The 20,691-nt window shown below is 40.7% G+C and overlaps 1 protein-coding gene and 1 non-coding gene across 3 annotated transcripts; one reads left to right on the top strand and one right to left on the bottom strand.

The window, feature by feature from the left end:
• Positions 1-863: 863 nt before the first annotated feature.
• Positions 864-3,986, bottom strand: LOC103701586 (squamosa promoter-binding-like protein 10). 2 transcript variants are annotated; one of them, XM_039128990.1, is made up of 4 exons: positions 3,629-3,986; positions 2,886-3,493; positions 1,643-1,827; positions 864-1,549 (listed from the first exon to the last, which is right to left on the bottom strand). In XM_039128990.1, exons 2-4 carry the CDS (start codon positions 3,491-3,493, stop codon positions 1,128-1,130), a joined length of 1,215 nt encoding a protein of 404 aa, XP_038984918.1. In that variant the 5' UTR covers positions 3,629-3,986; the 3' UTR covers positions 864-1,127. The 2 variants fall into 2 exon arrangements, with proteins under 2 accessions (XP_038984918.1, XP_008781929.1); XM_008783707.3 differs by having other exon boundaries at positions 2,886-3,986.
• Positions 3,987-15,283: 11,297 nt separating this feature from the next.
• On the top strand, positions 15,284-15,390 carry LOC120104290. Its single transcript, XR_005506754.1, has one exon. It is a non-coding gene; the product is annotated as a small nucleolar RNA R71 (small nucleolar RNA).
• Positions 15,391-20,691: the final 5,301 nt, after the last annotated feature.

Here is a 20,691-nt window from a genome sequence, read left to right as displayed (position 1 = left end):
TATTCTAGGAATGTAGGACAACTACTACTGTTCATCTGATAGCAATAATTTTCCTTTGGGAAGAAGGCAGGCCTTTTTTTTTCTTTAGTAACTTGCTATAATCTCATTAATTAGCGACACACATGATCCAACATGTGGTTTCTACTCAACGCGGCTTCAGTGGGGCCCACTAGCTTTTGGGCCTTTTGTCCGATTCGGGCTTGGCTAAAAAGTCAAAAGTAGCCTAACAATCACTAGTAATATCAAATCGACGGACCATCATGTACGGTTTACCGGGCAAGTTACATAAATCTATCTTCTCGAAATTTTTTTCTTAAAAAAATCCTGCTCGACGGTATTGCGGATCCGAGCCAAGAACCGCACCTCCTTTTCATGGTTCGCATCCACTTAAGGATCGAGACAGGTTATTTTAGTGGTTGTTATCAATTATCATCCTGTTCATGGGTGTTCCGAGTTCATAAAGGACATGCAAGCCCAACCTGATCCCTCCTCAAGGAGGCAACTTTCACTTATTGAAAAAAAATGATATCATAAAGATATAAAGTGCTTAAAGTGTTTTTTTATTAAAATCTACAGTTCGCTACCAAGCTTTAAAATATATTAATAGAAGAGAGTTGGCAAACATGTTTTTTTTTTTTTTTTAAGACCAGGATTATCGTATAAGAATATTGGCAGATCATTTTGTTTTGATAAAATAGGTAGAGATTTAGAGGCCTTCAAAAAAAAATATGCTATAGCATCTTTCTAATTTTATTATGTTACACCACCCTCCAGTTGAATTTTTTCCTTCGGCAGCTCCCTTCACTAAGTATGTTTGTTCTTATTTTATTATGAAAATTTTTCAAAAGTAGTATGGTTATAGATTTAGCATGGAAGACGAAATTTCTCTTGAACATAAAAAAAAAAGGGAAGGGAAGACCCTACTGGATACAAGAATTCGAAAAAGAAGACATTTTTGAAAATAAAGCCTTAGAAAGGCACAAAAAATCCTGAATACCCTCCTGCGGCACTGCTGGTTCTGCAAAGAAAGACATTATTCCCACCGAAAGGGCAAGAAGGAAAGAGAAGCAGAGAAAGAACGACTGATACAGTCCCTCCTGAGGACCTGTCGTGGCTCTCATCCACCCTCACATGAAGTCCACTTCAAACATGGCCTGCCCCAGGTGGAGGAGGTTGCTCTGGTGGTGGTGGTGGTGGCTTGAGGCGTCGCCGGAGCCGCCTCCTGTAGACTGGGAGGCCTCATTGGAGCTCGAGCAGAAGAGGTTATGGTGGTGGAAGAAGGTCCCACCGGTTGCCGAAGGAGAGGAGAAGAAGCGCTGCTGCTGCTGGTGCTGTTGCTGGGAAACCTTGTCCTCTGTCATGGCCACAAAGTGTCCTTGGCTTTGGCACATAGCACTGGAAGAACCCATGCCTCTTTTCTCCACTGCTCCAACCCCCCCCAGAGATAAAGCTGGCCCGTTCCTCAACCGGGTTGCCTTGTTCGAGTACCCCTGCTGCCCCTCCAAGCTTGTACTGGCATTAGATATGGTAGCTGCGGACTTGACAGTTGCTGCTCAAAATGGGAATTAAAACCATCAAAAATGAAATATTTCGAGGGAAATAAATGGGAAAAAGGGAGAAGGCTGAGGCTATGGCTCGTTACAGTCGTCTCTGGGGGCCTTCGCTGTCTGTTTGCTCTTCTCCATGGAGTTGGTCGGTGGATTCTCAGGTGCTGGGGAGTCCGCGTTGGCTGCTGGGAGCTGAGGCTTCCTCCTCCTGCGGTTGTGGTCAGCCAGGCGCTTCCTGCAGCTCCTCTTGGCCTCGTCAAACTCGGTCAGCACATGAAACCTGGCCGCCATTTGGAGAAAAATGAGGAAAAAGGTGAGGTGCCTGTCATCATGGGAGAAAATAGGAAGGGCGCACCATTTTGAGAAGTATAAGAACCTATCTCCCTTTTTCCAACACGAGGAAAAGGAACATAGAGACTTTTAGATGACCCCAATGTGAAAAAGAGAAGTTGAAGCTAGAGAGGGAGGGAGACACCCAGTTCTAGACATGGAGGACCTGATTTCTTTAATGTTAAGCAGTGGAGAGAATGGGGCGAGTGCAGTCATAAAGGCCCAATGGGAAACAAGAAAGGAAGGGTGGAAGGAACAAGGAATATGTACCAATTCGCTGGAAAACATAGAGAACATAGAAAGGCTGTCGTCTCTCACACAACTGTTGCTTATATTCCTATGGCTCGCAAAGACAAAGGAAACGAGGAGCCTTGGGTTTTGCGGCCAGTGTCAGAAACAAGCTGCAGGCTGATCTCCACACCCCAAAGTATAAAGGAACAAAACAGTGCAAAGATGTGAAAGCTATGGAGTGCATTCTCACATAATAGAATGTAAGAACAGCACGGACCAAACCAAACTAAAGCAGACAGACCTTATTTGAGATCAAACCCGGACACAAATCCTGTTTACCAACATAAAATATCAACTGATGAAGAGATCAGGTAAAGTAAGATAGCAATGACTTAACTCCCACACCCCGATCTCTCATGCTACATCGCTCCCAAACCGGATATAGTTCCAATACCATAACCACAAAATAATTAAGACAGATATATATATTTCTGTGTTTTGATCCATTTTTAAGAAACTAGCACTCAGCAACACATCAACAACTTTTTCAGATCAGCAGACCAAAGGAAAAAGAGGAGAAGCCAAGATATAAGATATATAGGGTGAGTGAACTCAAATTTCAATATAAAAATAAACACCAAAAAGTTTTCCTTCTTTTTTTTTTCCTTTTCTGAAGGATGGATAGCAGAAAAGTTGTTAAAAGTTAATAAATGTTGTAATTTAGAAGGTTTTGTACTTCCAGATTAGAATATAATATGATAAGAAACAGGATCGCACCTGCTGCATTGCTGGCAGAAGCGCTGCTGGAGGCCGCCGGCGATAACGACGGTGGCCTTGGAATGGAACTCGCAGACCTTATGGCGGCGGTGGTAATGCTTGGCGCCGGAGAGGTCGGCCTTGCAGCCTTCGGCCTGGCACCGCGGCGGCTGGTGGTTAAGAGAGTACATCCCCCGGGACCGGGCGAAGAGCCGGTCGATGGCGAGCGCGTCCCCCGAAGAGAAGTAGGTCCGGTGGCCCAAGTTCAGCCCAATTGTACCCGCGCCGCCGCCGGCGGCAGCTGCGGCGGCGCTGTCGCAGTCCTCCCTCTTGACGAGGGCCGCTGCGGGGTAGTCGGGGACGGGCGGGGAGTAGAAGGGGAAACTGGTGACGGAGAGGAGGGGGGGCGGGCAGTCGATGAAGGAGGAGGAGGGGAAGAAGGGTTGGTGGTACTCGAGGGCAAGGCCGGCGGTGGCGGCGGGGGGGATGGCGGTGGCGGCCGGGTGGTTTTGGAGGGGGGTGGTGGTGTCGCACTCCCAAAGGTGCAGCTTTTGGCTGCTGCCTTCGAGGCCAACAACGGACATCATGGAAGGGATATAGGCCTCAGCAGAGTTGGCTCGGTTCATCATCTTCCCATCAAAGAAAACAATACAAGGAAAGAAAGAAAGAATAAAAAGGGCTCTTAAAAAAGAGAGAAAGAGGGTGGGTGGAGGAAAGAGAGGACCCAACGAGAAGAGGTACAAGAAAGAGGGAGAGGAGATTACCCAGAAGTAGAAGTTGGCCTCCCGTTGCTGCTTCCCCTTCCTTTTCTTCTTTTTGGCTATGGGATTTCGGTGGGGTGGGTTTGCATTGGGCTTTGGGAGGGTTGGGGGGGGGATTAAAAAGGCAACGGGGTGTGGAGAGAGAGAGAGAGAGAGAGAGAGAGAGAGGAGCTGCCTCTCTTTTTGGGTTATTATTAGTGCTGCTGTCTGTTGGAAGGAAGCCAATGTCGCTTGCCAAACTCCAAACAAGGCTTCTCACTCGGTGGCGGGAGCGTGAAAGCAATGCAGGGGAAGCAAACTCTCCCTATGAGGAGGAAGCAGCAGTGAAGTATCTCAGTTTCTGGTTGCACCATCGAGAGAGAGATATAGAGGCTTTGAAGAGGCTATTATGAGGACTTTTGAGATTATAATGAGGGGTTTGAATGCAGTGTTTAATGGTTGGAGTCTTGGTTTTGGTGGTTAATCGCATAGTTCAATCTTTTTGGCTTCTTGCGTGTAATCCTTGTCAGAAGTTTGATGCGATGGGTGTACGACGTAGAGAGAGGGAGAGAGAAAGAGGTGGCTTCCTTCCCATGTTATTTACTACTTGCGAATATTGTCACCGTCGGGTAACGTTACCTCTTTTTGTATGATTTCCTCCAAAGTAATGAATGGAATACCTCGGACTGCACAGTGACGCTAATAATACAAAAGCTACCGATATTATCTTTATAATTATTCAGAGTTAGAGATTAAACATTGAGGAAACAACGTTTATTCCATCTTTGACATTCAAAAATCAGAAAATATGTTTACAACATCCATGCATACCACCTTCTTGAGTTATAAAGATTCAATATTGTACCCCCCAAAAAAAACAGGCTAGAAAAGTAAGTGTTGCCCAGCCAATTAGCTAATAAGATGGCTTTGAAGATATGCCTATTAGAGTAGGCCCAGTATATAATCTATGTGGACTAGAAAATACTAAAGCATAGATTCATTGGGATTAACTACGGACCGATCACCAAGGAACTCAAACAAGACCTTTCAATTAGTCATTTTGAATAAGATCCTATATCATCAGATTGATGTAAGTTGTTTTTTCTAGTTCATCCTTCATGTCCCAAGTTGACAACACAAAAGGGTGCGTAAGTATTTGAATTCTGTCATTTCACTAGGTTCTGAAAAATTGCTGCAGATGCTCCGGTGGCTTGTGATACATTGCCATCGTCATCAACCAACTGCATTTCAATAGTACTAGAATGGCCTTTAATTAATACATGACTATGATTTCACATGGTCATATGAATGAGAACACAATCCTTTGATGTTCCCCAACTTCTAAATTCACAGAAATGATCCAAAGGGTCTTTGGAACCGTCATAAACCGTAGGGGATATTGGAAAGACTCGAGAGGTGCCCTCGCAGAGTTCAATTGACCGGCTAGGTATTACCGTATTAGGTGGGAGCCAAGCGGGCCCAAAACCTCCCTCGTATCTGCTCTTAAAACTCTTTTCGTGACGGTGACCACAACCACGCTCCTTTCATGCGTGTTTGGAAAGCCAATGCTATACCTTTTCTTTTCAAAGCTCTCTCTGACAATAGGGAGTGGATATTTTCCATCTTTTTACCATATCATGAGGGCTAGTAAAAATGTGGTACATGGGAAGCCCTCTCTCTACGTAGAAATAGCACTTACCAAGACTTTTGTTTGGATTTGGGTGAAAAATGTGAGGCCTCGATGGGAGTCTTCCAGCGGCCCAAGCCATGACACTGTTTCTTCCATTTTAATGGTGTTCTCGACCGCCTAACCAATGATCCTAAATTCCATCGGACATATGTCCGTAGTGGTCTTCGATGGATACGATGTCCGGCCCAAGTTGCCAGTGGGGTTTTTGAGCCGAAAAGCAGCGACGGATCACTGCAAATTGATTCGCGGTCAAAACATGGCTCGTGCAAGACTATCGTTTGGAAAATTATAATTGTAACTCCCTTGACTTTGCCCGAACTATAGGATACCTCTCTTGATTTTAAAAATTTTAATTGAGTCCCTAGAGTTACACTCAAAATACAAAATGATTCTTCAACTTATCTCTCCGTGCAGATGTATGCTTAGTCCCATATCGATTATTCATCGAAAAATATTAGATAAATAATATCTTTCAGCTAGTCTTTTTTGAATAAAATTTTGAATTGTGATAAATAGTATCAGAGCAGATCCAGTCTCTAGCCTATATGATCTAGAAAATACTACAACACAGGCTTATTGAGGCTGACAATAGATCGATCATGGTGCTTGTGATGATGATGAGATTTGGACTCTTACGAAGATGTTAGGGCTTAAATAGGAAAAATATATCAGAATCCATAGAGGTGTGTGTTTAGTCCTACTTCAGTTATCCACTAAAATAATTTTGGACACTTAAAAATGTGCAGACGTGTATTTAGTCCGAAGAGATAATATTGTCAGCGATGCTACCCACGGTTTAGAAAAGGTCATAAGCAATAGCCACCCACAAGACCTATAGTCATATCATCCTAAGATGTCAGGTTCTGTTGAGGCATCTTCTCGAACAACTAGTTTGCATCAGTGATCGAACCACACTTTGGAATACATATCCAAAAAAATCTTGATATTAAACCCTAAACCCGACTTCAATATTAGCCATTGTTGTTACAACATGACCATCGGCAAGTCCTGCTTCTTCTAAAGATCACGTTTCCGCATCCTTCCAAAAACCATAAATATCCTACTTTGTCCAACTCATCGATAGTACACATACAACCACTACTCGCATCGGTTTTAAAAGTCTCGCTACCACGTAATTCATCACTAGGTTCAGTACCACGCTGGATGAGAATGGCCAATTCCAGGACGAGAAGTATAGTTTTGCATAGGATTGATAGGGCCATTGCCGGGTACCCCATGAGACTTTTCCTAAAAAATTATAAATTTTTTTAATAAAATTTGATAGAAAAAGTATCATAAATCTTGGCCTCAGCTTAAATCAAACGTCCGTAATTCCAATCTTAATTACCGAGGTGAACAACTACGGTGAAAACTTGGTATGTCATTCTGCTCGTGTTAATAAGACCAACAATTATGGCGATGTCGCAGTTAATGTATGATCGGCGTCATTAATTGCCGTCGTATTCTGCTCGCACGACGATTACCATATTATAAATATGGTGCTGACCGTTACCATACAGTTAAGGCACGTCACGCTAAATCAGGTAACAGATCTTTATTCTACCATATATAAAGGGATATCCGAGAGACCCTCGAGTAAGTTTATTTTTTGGAAATTCTATTCCATAAATTTTCTCTCATCTACAATATTGCTCTACTATTTTAACTTAAGCATCGAAGGGTCCTCCACCGGAAATCTTTCATCAAAGTAGACTTTTTGCAGGTTGGCCTTGGAGGCGATCAGCTTTTCCTTACCTCAGTATCACCAGATTTGACTTCTCTTCGGTTCTCACTGATCTTAGAGCAAGCCGAGGAGCACCTTAACCTCAGTTCAGAATTTAACAGCAACAAATTGGTGCTATCGGAAAAGCAATGCACACGAACATTTGAAGAAGGGAGAAACCACCATCGCGAGGTCATGCACACGAACATCTATAGAAGGGAAAAATCACCATCACGAGGTCACACAGGAGTTGTGGAGCTTCCAACACCTCGCAGCACAGAGCTGCTACGCTTTTAATCTTGCTCTTTTAAAAAGGGAAATTAAACGTAGGATACCCCAAGTATAGGGTGTAGCAAAGTAATATTCTCGGTGAGACCGAGATCGAATCCACAGGGATTTGACAGTGAACAAAAACTAAAGGCTAAATAATATTCGGATTGACAAAATATAACTAAGGCATCAGGATTCAGCCTAGCATTTCATCATGCTTTTCCTAAAATCATCAATTATCTCAGTTAAATAGATTTAGTTTTATGGGCAGCGTTACAGTAATTCTATTTTAAACTACAGGGATTTCTAAGCATTTGTTATACCCGGGGGAAATAACAAATCAAAGAAAATATATAAGTTTGAAATAATTTTTATAAATTTCCTGCACCATAAATTAAATCAAAAACATTAAAATCCCATTGATGATTAAATGAAATACATGAAGAAAATACTAGGCTTTTCCCTAGCCTTAGCTAGAGAAGATTTAGCTACTCATATGAAATGGAAACATTTTATAAAAGGGATTAGCATAAAATAAATAAAATAAACATAAACCCTTTTTTTTTATCTTTCTTCTCTCAAGGAAACAGAGCACTCTGTTTTCCTTGAATCTTCTCTTCTTCTTCTCCCGTCCGTGGCCTCTTCTCCTCTCTCGCTCGGCTGGGAAAGAAGTTGGCTTCCTTGGTTCCGTGACCTCCCCTCGCTTCCTCCTCTTCCTCCTCCGGATGGTTCTCTCCTTCCTCGCCGGCTGATTTCTCCTCTCCCGTCGGCTGTGTAGGAATGAACCCGTACGGCTGCCTTCTCTCCGACCCCTCTCTCGTTGGCTGCTTCCCCTTCTTTTATAGACACCTTCAGCATGTTGAAGAGAAGACAGAAGGACGCTGGAGGATTGCGGATGGCTTCAATTGCTTGAGATGTGGGATGAATGAAATCTGGATGTCATGAATTGCTTGAAACTCTTTGGCTGCAGGGATGCGAACGGATGGGCTGAAACGCTGCTGGGAGTGGATGAGACTCGGATTAGATGAAGTCGAATCGCTTGGGATGCTCTTCTTCATGGCTGGGACGGTTCTCTGTTGCTTGGAAGCCAAAAGAACTTGGGGAGTTGTTTCACGGATGCAAGAAAGAGCCGGTTTGGCTTTTGGATTTCCCTCGCTGCCGTTGGGAATTTTGAAACACAGTCAAAACCGTTGGGGAAGAAGGAATAGGGAGCTTCGGAAGATATTGATGTTGGAAAGAATGGAATGTGGCTGAAACGCATGGAGGTTTGGAATTGGATGTTGAATACGGCTTGACTGTTCTTGAAACAGGGGAGACGGAAGCCATGGATGCGATGTGGCTTGAATTGAAGAGCTGAGTGCTGGGTTTGAGAAGCAATTGGATTGCTTTGGGACTTTCGAGACGGCACAGGGACACTTGAAAATGTTGGGAAATCACTTGCTTTAGCTCATTGATGTGGATACATGGAAATTTTATGTTAGAAACTGTTGAGTCGCCTCATCACGGTCACTGGGGAATTCGTTGAGCTTGAACTACCAGGCATTGTGCTAAAATCCAGCATTTTTGGGTCTTTTGAATTACATGCACTCAGACACAGATAAAACATTAATTAATTAATTTTATTAATAAAGATTAGCTATAATACTAATTAAGATAATATGAAAATTTCACTTTTGTACTCTCATCACACCCCCCAACTAGCTTATTGCTAGTCTCTAGCAATTTAGTGTAAAAATGATAAAATGAGAGTGCAAAAGTATTGTTTATTAATATGCATGAATTAAAATAAATACTCACTTTCGTAGAGCATGACGATTGCACTTAGCATGTGCAACAAGCCGTTAAACCCCTAGGTTACCCTAGTGGACGAGTGTTGTCTCGTGAGGGTTTGCAGTGATGTTACCCACAAACATCATTTTTAAGTTAGAAAATACTTTAAAACATAGCAACCCTTAAGGCAAATGTAAATGTGACGTCTCAGAATACCTATACCTCCACCACAATTTGGTACCCTTTGAGTTCTAGGTGCACTACTCAAATTCACAAGTGTTAACTACATTTGTTAGCTCCCGATCCACTAAATTTTCCGAATACCACATGTTATTTATCCAGAACGGTTCGCATATAAAAATGAAGCTATCAATCCCAACTAGACATCCCAGGTACACAGAGTTCTAAAACAATGGAGTCAAACCAGTCATCCACATGTCACTTGGTTTAAGTTTAACTAACTCACTCATGTTTAATTTATTTTTTATTTTTTATTTTTTTTATTTTTATATATATATATATTTTTTTTCACATAGTGACTACAACAGTCCAACTCCATTAGGCTCTAGTAAGGTCCATGTAACGAGCTTTGGGTCAATGACTCTTGATCCAGTTGGCTCAAGACATTAGGTGAAACACCCCTCGGACTTAATTACTCGAACCAGACTACGCCACGAGGCCAGACTAGTCACTTATTTCAGTCATTTTCACCTTTTTACGCGAACACTCGCTGCTTTGTAGGCAAGAGGCCCGGTTACTCAGTGAAGACAAACTGTATTATTTCTCTCTCTCTTTTTTTTTTATATATATACATATGTAACGTGACTGTATTGTGACTATAGGTCAACCAAGGTCAGAACATAAGGCACCCAGGTGATCTAGCCGGGAATTTCAAACTTTATCTTTATGTGAAAACCAAATCATGAACTTTAAGACAAGGACACTCGTACTTCTCTTGCGAATAAGATCAACAAACAAGTAGGTAAAACAAGTGAACTCCTGAGCCTTCCTATTGTCATTGAATACCAGTGTGGGGATCTAGTAATAGGTCTCTGATAAATCATAATGCGCTCCTTGCCTTAATAGCTGCACATGTTTATTTGCTTAGAAAATTAAAGTGGTAATTAAATGCAACAAAATATATTTTTGTTATTATTATTACTATTATTATTATTTTTGTATTATTTTTTTATTTATAAATATATATATTTTTTAAATAGAGAATTTTTTTTTTTGTTTGAAATATATGACAATTGGTATGATATATAAAAAAAATATAGTAATCTCTCCCCCCAACTTAAATTGAACATTGTCACCAATGTTTCAACATGAATGCATTAAATATGATTGTATGAAGGATAATAAGGCTGAAGGTTAGAATTTACCTGATAGAATGACTGCACATTGTTGTTGCTCACCAATTGTCATATGAAAGAAAGAAAAATTATGTACAAACAGAGGATCTCTAGCAGATATAGAGATCAATCCTGATAAACAGGATCTCCCAGATTGGTCGATTCAACTTCTGGGGTAAAGTTGTCCAAAAATAACTTCAAACGTTGGCCATTTACTTTAAAAATATTACCGGTGTTTGGATTCTCTATCTCAACGGTTCCATACGGATAAACAGTTTTAACTATAAATAGACCAGTCCACCTAGATCTCAATTTTCCTGGAAATAAATGAAGTCTTGAATTATACAATAGAACTTTCTGGGAAGGCTCAAATGTTTTTCTTATAATATTTCTATCATGAAAGACTTTCATTTTATGCTTATAAATTCGAGCATTCTCATATGCTTCATTCCTGATTTCCTCTAGTTCATTAAGTTGAAGTTTGCGTAGTGAACTAGCTTTATCCATATCAAAATTAAATCTCTTAATAGCCCAGTATGCCCTATGCTCCAATTCCACAGGCAAATGACATGGTTTACCAAAAATAAGACGGTACGGAGACATACCAATCGGAGTTTTAAAAGCAGTACGATAAGCCCAAAGTGCATCAGTTAAACGCAAAGACCAGTCTTTGCGATTTGGGTTAACCGTTTTTTCCAGAATATTCTTAATTGATCGATTTGATACTTCAACTTGTCCACTTGTCTATGGATGATAAGGGGTGGCGACTTTATGGGTGATCCCATATTTTCGCATTAAAGCCTCAAAAGGCTTATTACAGAAGTGTGAACCCCCATCACTGATGATGGCTCGAGGCGTTCCAAATCTAGAAAGAATGTTTTCTTTTAAAAATTTTAAAACAGTTTTGTGGTCATTATGTTTGCAAGAAATTGCTTCAATCCATTTGGAGACATAATCTACAGCTACTAAGATGTACAAATTTCCGAATGAAGGAGGAAATGGGCCCATAAAATCTATTCCCCAACAATCAAATATTTCGATAATTAAAATTGGGTTGAGGGGCATCATATTCCTACGAGTTATCCCACCTAACTTTTGACAACGCTCGCAAGCTTTGCAAAAGTTATGGAAATCTTTAAACAAGGTGGGCCAATAGAAACCGCACTGTAAAATTTTTGCAGCTGTTTTCTTAGCAGAAAAATGACCACCGCAAGCTTCAGAATGACAAAAGAAAATAACACTAATAAATTCGTCATTAGGTACACATCTCCTAATAATTTGATCTGGGCAGTATTTGAAAAGATAAGGATCATCCCAGAAAAAAATTTTTATTTCAGTCAAAAATTTTCTTTTGTCTTGTTTATTCCAATGACTTGGTAGTTCACCTGTGACTAGAAAATTTGCAATGTCTGCAAACCAAGGTGACGACGTGATCTCAAACAGTTGCTCGTCAGGGAAAGTGTCTTTTATGGGTGAATTGTCTAAGGAATCTGGAAGAGTGAGACGGGACAAGTGATCAGCTACTACATTCTCTACCCCCTTTTTATCTCTTATTTCTAGAAAAAATTCTTGGAGCAGAAGGATCCACCTAAGCAAACGCGCCTTAGCATCCTTTTTTGAAAGAAGGTACTTAAGGGCAGCATGGTCAGTGTAGATAATGATTTTGGATCCAATCAAGTAAGACCTAAATTTTTCTAGTGCAAATACTACGGCGAGTAGTTCTTTTTCCGTAGTGGTGTAATTCATTTGTGCACTATTTAATGTCTTACTTGCATAGTAAATAACATAAGGCTTTCTTTCTTTTCTTTGCCCTAGAACTACCCCAACTGCATATTCACTAGCATCACACATAATTTCAAAAGGAAGCGACCAGTCAGGTGGTTGCATGATGGGAGCAGAGGTCAGCAAGCTTTTAAGTTTATCAAAAGCTCTTTGACATTCTTCAGACCACACAAATTGGGTTTCCTTTTGAAGGAGATTACATAAGGGTTTAGATATTGAGCTAAAATCTTTAATGAATCTCCTATAAAATCCTGCATGACCCAAAAATGAGCGTATATCTTTGATAGTTTTTGGGTTGGGTAAGTTAGCAATTAAATCAATTTTAGCCTTGTCTACTTCAATTCCTTCAGATGAAATGACATGCCCGAGAACAATTCCCCTAGTTACCATGAAATGGCACTTTTCCCAGTTTAAGATTAGATTCTTCTCCTCACACCGAATTAAGACTAGCCTTAAATGGTCTATACAGTTTTCAAAAGAGGAGCCAAAAACAGAGAAATCATCCATGAAGACTTCCAAAAAACGCTCAACCATGTCAGAGAAAATACTGAGCATGCATCTTTGGAAGGTTGCAGGAGCATTACATAATCCAAAAGGCATTCTCTTGTAAGCAAATGTGCCAAAAGGACATGTAAAAGTGGTCTTTTCCTGATCTTCAGGATCAATTGCAATTTGGTTGTAACCTGAATAGCCATCTAGGAAGCAATAATATTTATGACCCGCTAACCTTTCTAAAATTTGATCAATAAAAGGTAGAGGAAAATGATCCTTCCTAGTGACAGAATTAAGTTTCCTATAGTCAATGCATACACGCCAACTAGTGGGGACCCTAGTTGGAACTAATTCATTGTTGGCATTTTTGACTACAGTAACACCAGATTTTTTCGGGACCACTTGGGTTGGACTTACCCATTTACTATCTGAAATTGGGTAGATCATACCCGCATCCAGAAGTTTCAGAACTTCTGCTCTAACCACATCCTTCATGTTTGGGTTTAATCGACGTTGAGGTTGACGAGAAGGTTTGGCATCAGCTTCTAAGTGGATTCTATGAGTGCAAATTGAGGGACTAATTCCCTTGATATCAGCAATTGTCCACCCTAATGCTCCCTTATGCTCTTTGAGAATTTCTAATAATTTTAATTCCTGATTTTGTTCGAGTTGGGATGATATGATCACAGGAAAGGTCTCTTCTTGACCAAGGTATGCGTACTTGAGCTCAGATGGCAAAGGCTTTAGCTCAAGTTTAGGTGCTTGAACACTAGATGGTAGAGGACTATTGTTGCGTGTAGGCAATTCTTCAAAACGAGATTTCCACCTATCTGTATCCAACAAAGGAGCTGAATCTAATATAGCACTGATTTCTCTAAAGTTTTGATTGATATCTGTATTTTCGAAATGAGTTAGGCATGTTTCTAAAGGATCAGAAGAAAGAGATGGGACAAGAACATCTTCTACAATGGAGTCGATCAGATTAACTCCATGAATTTCATCATTTTCATTGTCATTATCGGGTTGTTTACAAATGTTAAATATATTAAAATCTATAGTCATATTCCCGAATGACATTTTCATTATTCCATTTCGACAGTTGATTAAAGCATTGGAAGTAGCTAGAAATGGGCGGCCTAGAATGACAGGTATTGGAGTGGTACAGTTCATGACAGGCTGGGTATCTAATACTATGAAGTCGACTGGAAAATAGAATTTATCAACTTGGACAAGTACATCCTCGACTATTCCTCTTGGTATCTTTATAGATCGATCGGCAAGTTGGAGAGTAACCTTGGTGGGTTTTAATTCACCAAGTCCTAACTGTTCATAAACTGAATAGGGCAGTAAGTTAACACTAGCACCTAAATCCAGAAGGGCTCGTTGTATCCTGAAGTTTCCTATGATGCAAGATATGGTAGGACAACCAGGATCTTTATATTTAGGTGGGATGTTGTGTTTGAGAATAGCACTCACCTGTTCAGTTAGAAAAGCTTTCTTTTGTACGTAAAGTTTTCGCTTTATAGTACACAGATCTTTTAAAAATTTGGCATAAGATGGGATCTGCTTAATGGCATCTAATAGAGGAATGTTAATCTTTACTTGTTTAAAGATTTCCAGAATTTCTTGATCAGGTATTCCCTTTTTAGCTGCAAGCAAGCGCTGAGGAAATGGAGCAACTATCTTGTGATGCAGTATTGGATCATTTTGTTCATTATCATCTTCATCATTCTTTTCAATAGATTTTTTAGGTTTGTCAATCTTTTGTTGGAATTTCTTTGTTAATTATTTTTCCACTCCGAAGGGTTGTAACAGACTTAACTTGTTCAAATTTAGGTTGGGATGAACTTGCTTCATGGACCTCATGTTGACCCTTTGGGTTAGATTGAGGTTGGGCTGGAAATGTCCCTTTTTTCCTAACATTGAGTTGAGCCTCAATTCTACCTACAGAATTTTTAAGTTCTTGAAGTGACTGCATGGTATTCTGATTTATCTGGGTCTGCCCTTGCATGAATGCCTGCAAAGTATCCTCAAGAGATCTCTTATGGGGTGGCACATAGGGTATGGAATTCCCTTGAGATTCATTGGCAGTGGGTCCATGTCTCCAACTAAAATTAGGATGGTTTCGCCAACTAGGATTATATGTTTCAGGAAATGGTCTCATATAAGCATTTGTGAAATTCGCTTGATCATGCAACACTTCTTGGAAGGCGGGGATTGTAGGACAATCCTTGGTTAAGTGTGCATTACTCTCACAGATTTCACAAATACTTTCATCTATAGTAGGTGTCTTTCCTGTATTGGCTCTGCTTAATTCAATGGCTTCAACCTTCCTAGTTAGATTAGCAATCTTTAAATTTACATCATTTTCTTCTTTAACATGATACATTCCTCCTTTAGTATTAGTCGATTTTTGAGGTTTCTCGTTCTTATCTGTTGTATCCCAGGCCTGTGCATTTTCTGCCAACAGATCAAAATAGTCCCAGGCTTCCTCTGGTTCCTTATTCATAAATTCACCATTACACATCATTTCCACAAATTGTCTCATATTGGAGGTCAAACCATCATAAAAGAAACTGATGATTCTCCAAATTTCGTATCCATGATGTGGGCAAGCAAGGAGAAGGTCCTTAAATCTTTTCCAACACTGAAAAAATGTTTCTCCATCTTTTTGTGCAAAGTTCATGATATTTCTTCTAAGTGTGTTTGTTTTATGTGTTGGGAAGAATTTCTTTAAAAATTCTCTTGTCATTTCTTGCCAGGTAGCTATGGTCCTAGGCCTTAAGGAGTGTAACCATGACTTAGCTTTTTCCTTTAAAGAAAAAGGAAATAACTTAAGCTTAACTACCTCTTCAGTGACATCATTGAAATGAAGTGTTGAACATACTTCATCAAATTCTTTCAGATGCAAATAGGGACTTTCAGAATCAAGTCCGTGAAACTTTGGAAGTAATTGGATTATTCCTGGTTTCATGTCAAAAGCTCCCGCAGCAGTAGGAATAACCATACAGGATGGGGTACTGGTCCTAGCGGGTTGTAGATAATCACGAAGCGTTCTAATAGGTAAGTCATCCTGAAATTCATTATCTCCCTGATTACTACCATTATCTTCCATTTGATTATTTGAATTTTGAATAATTAAATTTTTATCTTTTGATTCAACTCGAAATAATCTATTCGTTTTATCTCTTTGCCACAACCGCATATACTAAGTTTTTTTTTATTATTTTTTATTTTATTTTATTATTATTATTAATTTTTTTTTTTTTACACAAACACCCTAATACAGCAAAACAAAAGTTTAATTAAAACATGCATCACCCAACAATTTCTAAGGTTTTCCTAAAAATTCTAGACAGCTCCTAACTGGGTTGAAGAGTACACTTAAGCCTCCAATCCGGTCTAATAACCTAGTCGACCAGGTAAGCTCCCAGGTAAGTGGAGGGGTCACGATGCGTATAGCAAAGGTCCCACTTAAAACCCACTTTTCTCGAACAGAAACTGTCTCCCTTTAATCACTTAAAGGGACAAAGCTTGCCTAGACATCGACCGGGGTCATAGAGCGAAATTGGTGCAACTTTCAGTGGTCTTCGTCCTATTGAGCTCGATTATCCTTTGGGGCCAACGTCTAGTTGATTTTAATTAGGCTTAGGATATTTATGCACTTGGATGATTTTTGGGCTAAGGACGAGTAATGAAATCCCGACCTTATCTTGTTAATGGGTTCAGCCCTTAGATTATTTTATGCAAATGCTTTATACTATATGCAACAATCAAGAAGATTTTTATCATTTTATGTCATGACATTAAATTGCATTTGAATAGTTGATCAAGCAAACTAGCTAAATTTTTTTTCTTTTTATTTATTTATTATTTTTATTATTTTATTATTTTAATTAATAATAATTTTTTTAATTTTTTAAAACAAGAGTAAAATTCTAATCTAGGAAAAATAGGACTAGTATGAGCAAAACAGGAAAATTAATTTAAATACTCACAGCCGGAGTTCGTTCACTCCGGGAATCCAAAAATGTGATCTTGATCTTCCTCGTTACTGGTCCTGCTTTGTGTCGCCCTTGAATCTGAAAAGATTTGAAATAGCTGTGTTAAAAATAAAGAAAAATTGAAGAACTAGAAATAAAGAGTTGAAATTTGCAGCCTTGTTCTCGTTCGCACGTTGCAAATCCCCGGCAACGGCGCCAAAAACTTGCTACGCTTTTAATCTTGCTCTTTTAAAAAGGGAAATTAAACGTAGGATACCCCAAGTATAGGGTGTAGCAAAGTAATATTCTCGGTGAGACCGAGATCGAATCCACAGGGATTTGACAGTGAACAAAAACTAAAGGCTAAATAATATTCGGATTGACAAAATATAACTAAGGCATCAGGATTCAGCCTAGCATTTCATCATGCTTTTCCTAAAATCATCAATTATCTCAGTTAAATAGATTTAGTTTTATGGGCAGCGTTACAGTAATTCTATTTTAAACTACAGGGATTTCTAAGCATTTGTTATACCCGGGGGAAATAACAAATCAAAAAAAATATATAAGTTTGAAATAATTTTTATAAATTTTCTGCACCATAAATTAAATCAAAAACATTAAAATCCCATTGATGATTAAATGAAATACATGAAGAAAATACTAGGCTTTTCCCTAGCCTTAGCTAGAGAAGATTTAGCTACTCATATGAAATGGAAACATTTTATAAAAGGGATTAGCATAAAATAAATAAAATAAACATAAACCCCTTTTTTTATCTTTCTTCTCTCAAGGAAATAGAGCACTCTGTTTTCCTTGAATCTTCTCTTCTTCTTCTCCCGTCCGTGGCCTCTTCTCCTCTCTCGCTCGGCTGGGAAAGAAGTTGGCTTCCTTGGTTCCGTGACCTCCCCTCGCTTCCTCCTCTTCCTCCTCCGGATGGTTCTCTCCTTCCTCGCCGGCTGATTTCTCCTCTCCCGTCGGCTGTGTAGGAATGAACCCGTGCGGCTGCCTTCTCTCCGACCCCTCTCTCGTTGGCTGCTTCCCCTTCTTTTATAGACACCTTCAGCATGTTGAAGAGAAGACAGAAGGACGCTGGAGGATTGCGGATGGCTTCAATTGCTTGAGATGTGGGATGAATGAAATCTGGATGTCATGAATTGCTTGAAACTCTTCGGCTGCAGGGATGCGAACGGATGGGCTGAAACGCTGCTGGGAGTGGATGAGACTCGGATTAGATGAAGTCGAATCGCTTGGGATGCTCTTCTTCATGGCTGGGACGGTTCTCTATTGCTTGGAAGCCAAAAGAACTTGGGGAGTTGTTTCACGGATGCAAGAAAGAGCCGGTTTGGCTTTTGGATTTCCCTCGCTGCCGTTGGGAATTTTGAAACACAGTCAAAACCGTTGGGGAAGAAGGAATAGGGAGCTTCGGAAGATATTGATGTTGGAAAGAATGGAATGTGGCTGAAACGCATGGAGGTTTGGAATTGGATGTTGAATACGGCTTGACTGTTCTTGAAACAGGGGAGACGGAAGCCATGGATGCGATGTGGCTTGAATTGAAGAGCTGAGTGCTGGGTTTGAGAAGCAATTGGATTGCTTTGGGACTTTCGAGACGGCACAGGGACACTTGAAAATGTTGGGAAATCACTTGCTTTAGCTCATTGATGTGGATACATGGAAATTTTATGTTAGAAACTGTTGAGTCGCCTCATCACGGTCACTGGGGAATTCGTTGAGCTTGAACTACCAGGCATTGTGCTAAAATCCAGCATTTTTGGGTCTTTTGAATTACATGCACTCAGACACAGATAAAACATTAATTAATTAATTTTATTAATAAAGATTAGCTATAATACTAATTAAGATAATATGAAAATTTCACTTGTGTACTCTCATCAAGAGCTCTAGCATCATGTGGTTCATTATAGAGCCCGGAACACGCTCCGTCGTTACAGCCTGCTGCACCGGTGAATATCAAGTAGTTTAATCTGCTCGTACAACAAATGCAAGCCTTGACTTCAACACTTCAGGGCTTGCAGCAAACTACAACATGGCCGACCCCAAGCCTACCAAAACCTGTTCAGCCCAGTCGCCACTCCTAACAACCAACTCTTCATATGCGTCAAATCATCCACCATTCTCGACCCCAAAGTCCTAAGTCTCACTAGAGTCAACACACCCGTCATGGGAGTCCATTTGGGATAGGAAGCGACATACTCCAAGCTCCCATTCCAACAAAAATTCCGACCACGACAAGAAGCCGACCTCGATAAAAAAATCGAGGAGATGGACCATCAGATTTAGGTGCTCAAGGGACAGACCTTAAGGTCTGTGAGGACCCGTGCGGGCGTGTGTTTAGTCCCACATTGGTTATTCGCTGGGTAGATTTTGGGTATTTATACAGGATCAAGGAACCCAATTAGTAACTTCCGGCTAGCCATTTTGGGTGAGGTCCTGGGTTGTTACTAATGGTATCAGAGCGGACCTGGCCCATAACCTATGTGGACTAGGGGACACTGCAGTACGGATCTATTAGGGCTGACCACGGGCCGATCATGGTGTTTGTGATTAGATTTGAATAGATTTGAACCCTTAGCCTGACGAGGATGTTAGGGCTTGAACGGGGGGAGTATGTGAGGACGCATGCGGGCGTGTGTTTAGTCCCACATTGGTTGTTCGCTGGGTAGATCTTGAGTATTTATACAGGATCAAGGAACCCAAATAGTAACTTCTGGCTAGCCATTTTGGGTGAGGTCCTGGATTGTTACAAATGGTATCAGAGCGGACCCGGCCCATAATCTATGTGGACTAGGAGGCACTGCAGCACGGATCCATTGGGGCTAACCATGAGCCGATCGTGGTGTTTGTGATTAGATTTGAATGAATTTGAACCCTTAGCCTGACGAGGACGTCAAGGCTTGAACGGGGGGAGTATGTGAGGATCCGTGCGGGTGTGTGTTTAGTCCCACATTGGTTATTCGCTGGGTAGATCTTGGGTACTTATACAGGATCAAGGAACCCAAATAATACCTTCCGGCTAGCCATTTTGGGTGAGGTCCTGGGTTGTTACAAAATATGTGAGGATCCGTGTGGGCATGTGTTTAGTCCCACATCGGTAATTCACTGGGTAGATCTTGGGTAGTTATACAGGATCAAGGAACCCAAATAATACCTTCCGGCTAGCCATTTTGGATGAGATTCTAGGTTGCTACTAATGGTATCAGAGCAGACCCGGCCCATAACCTATGTGGACTAGGAGACACTGCAGCACGGATCCATTGGGGCTGACCACGGGCCGATCGTGGTGTTTGTGATTAGATTTGAATAGATTTGAACCCTTAGCCTGACGAGGACGTCAGGGCTTGAACGGAAGCAGTATGTGAGGACCCGTGCGGGCGTGTGTTTAGTCCCACATTGGTTATTCGCTGGATAGATCTTGGGTATTTATACAGGATCAAGGAACCCAAATAGTAACTTCCGGCTAGCCATTTTGGGTGAGGTCCTAGGTTGTTACAAGGTCAAACCATGATCTCGATTTTCTGCAGAATTGCCTTTTCCCTAGCAGATCGGGGAGGAGCCAATCCTATCTTAATTCAAAATGCCTCAGGTGGAGCCATACAACAACACTTTGAATCATTTGGATTGTTTGGAGAGTTTTAAGGCCCTCATAATGTTGCACAGAGCCACCGACATCGTGCTCTGCAAAGCTTTTTCTACCACTCTTTGCAAAGCGGCTCAGTTTCAATTCTTAGAGCTTCAGTCCGGATCGATCCACACTTTCAAGCAACTCAGATGCCTTTTATGATGCACTTCATCACCAGCCGAAGACAGCATCGTGGTTTCGATGCGTTGCTCAATGTTAAGCAGAGAAAAAGAGGGTCTCTCAAAGATTACATCAATCGCTTCAATATGGCGATGTTGGAAGTCCACGACCTAGATTAGTCTATCAAAATATCAGCAATGAAGGGTGGTTTAAGGCAACCCCGTTTTCTTTTCTCTTTGGAGAAGAGCAGCTTTGTAGA

Source organism: Phoenix dactylifera, chromosome 1 (genome assembly GCF_009389715.1).
Source record: "Phoenix dactylifera cultivar Barhee BC4 chromosome 1, palm_55x_up_171113_PBpolish2nd_filt_p, whole genome shotgun sequence".
NCBI classification, from domain to species: Eukaryota; Viridiplantae; Streptophyta; class Magnoliopsida; order Arecales; family Arecaceae; genus Phoenix; species Phoenix dactylifera.
This window is presented reverse-complemented; position numbering and strand designations above follow the sequence as displayed.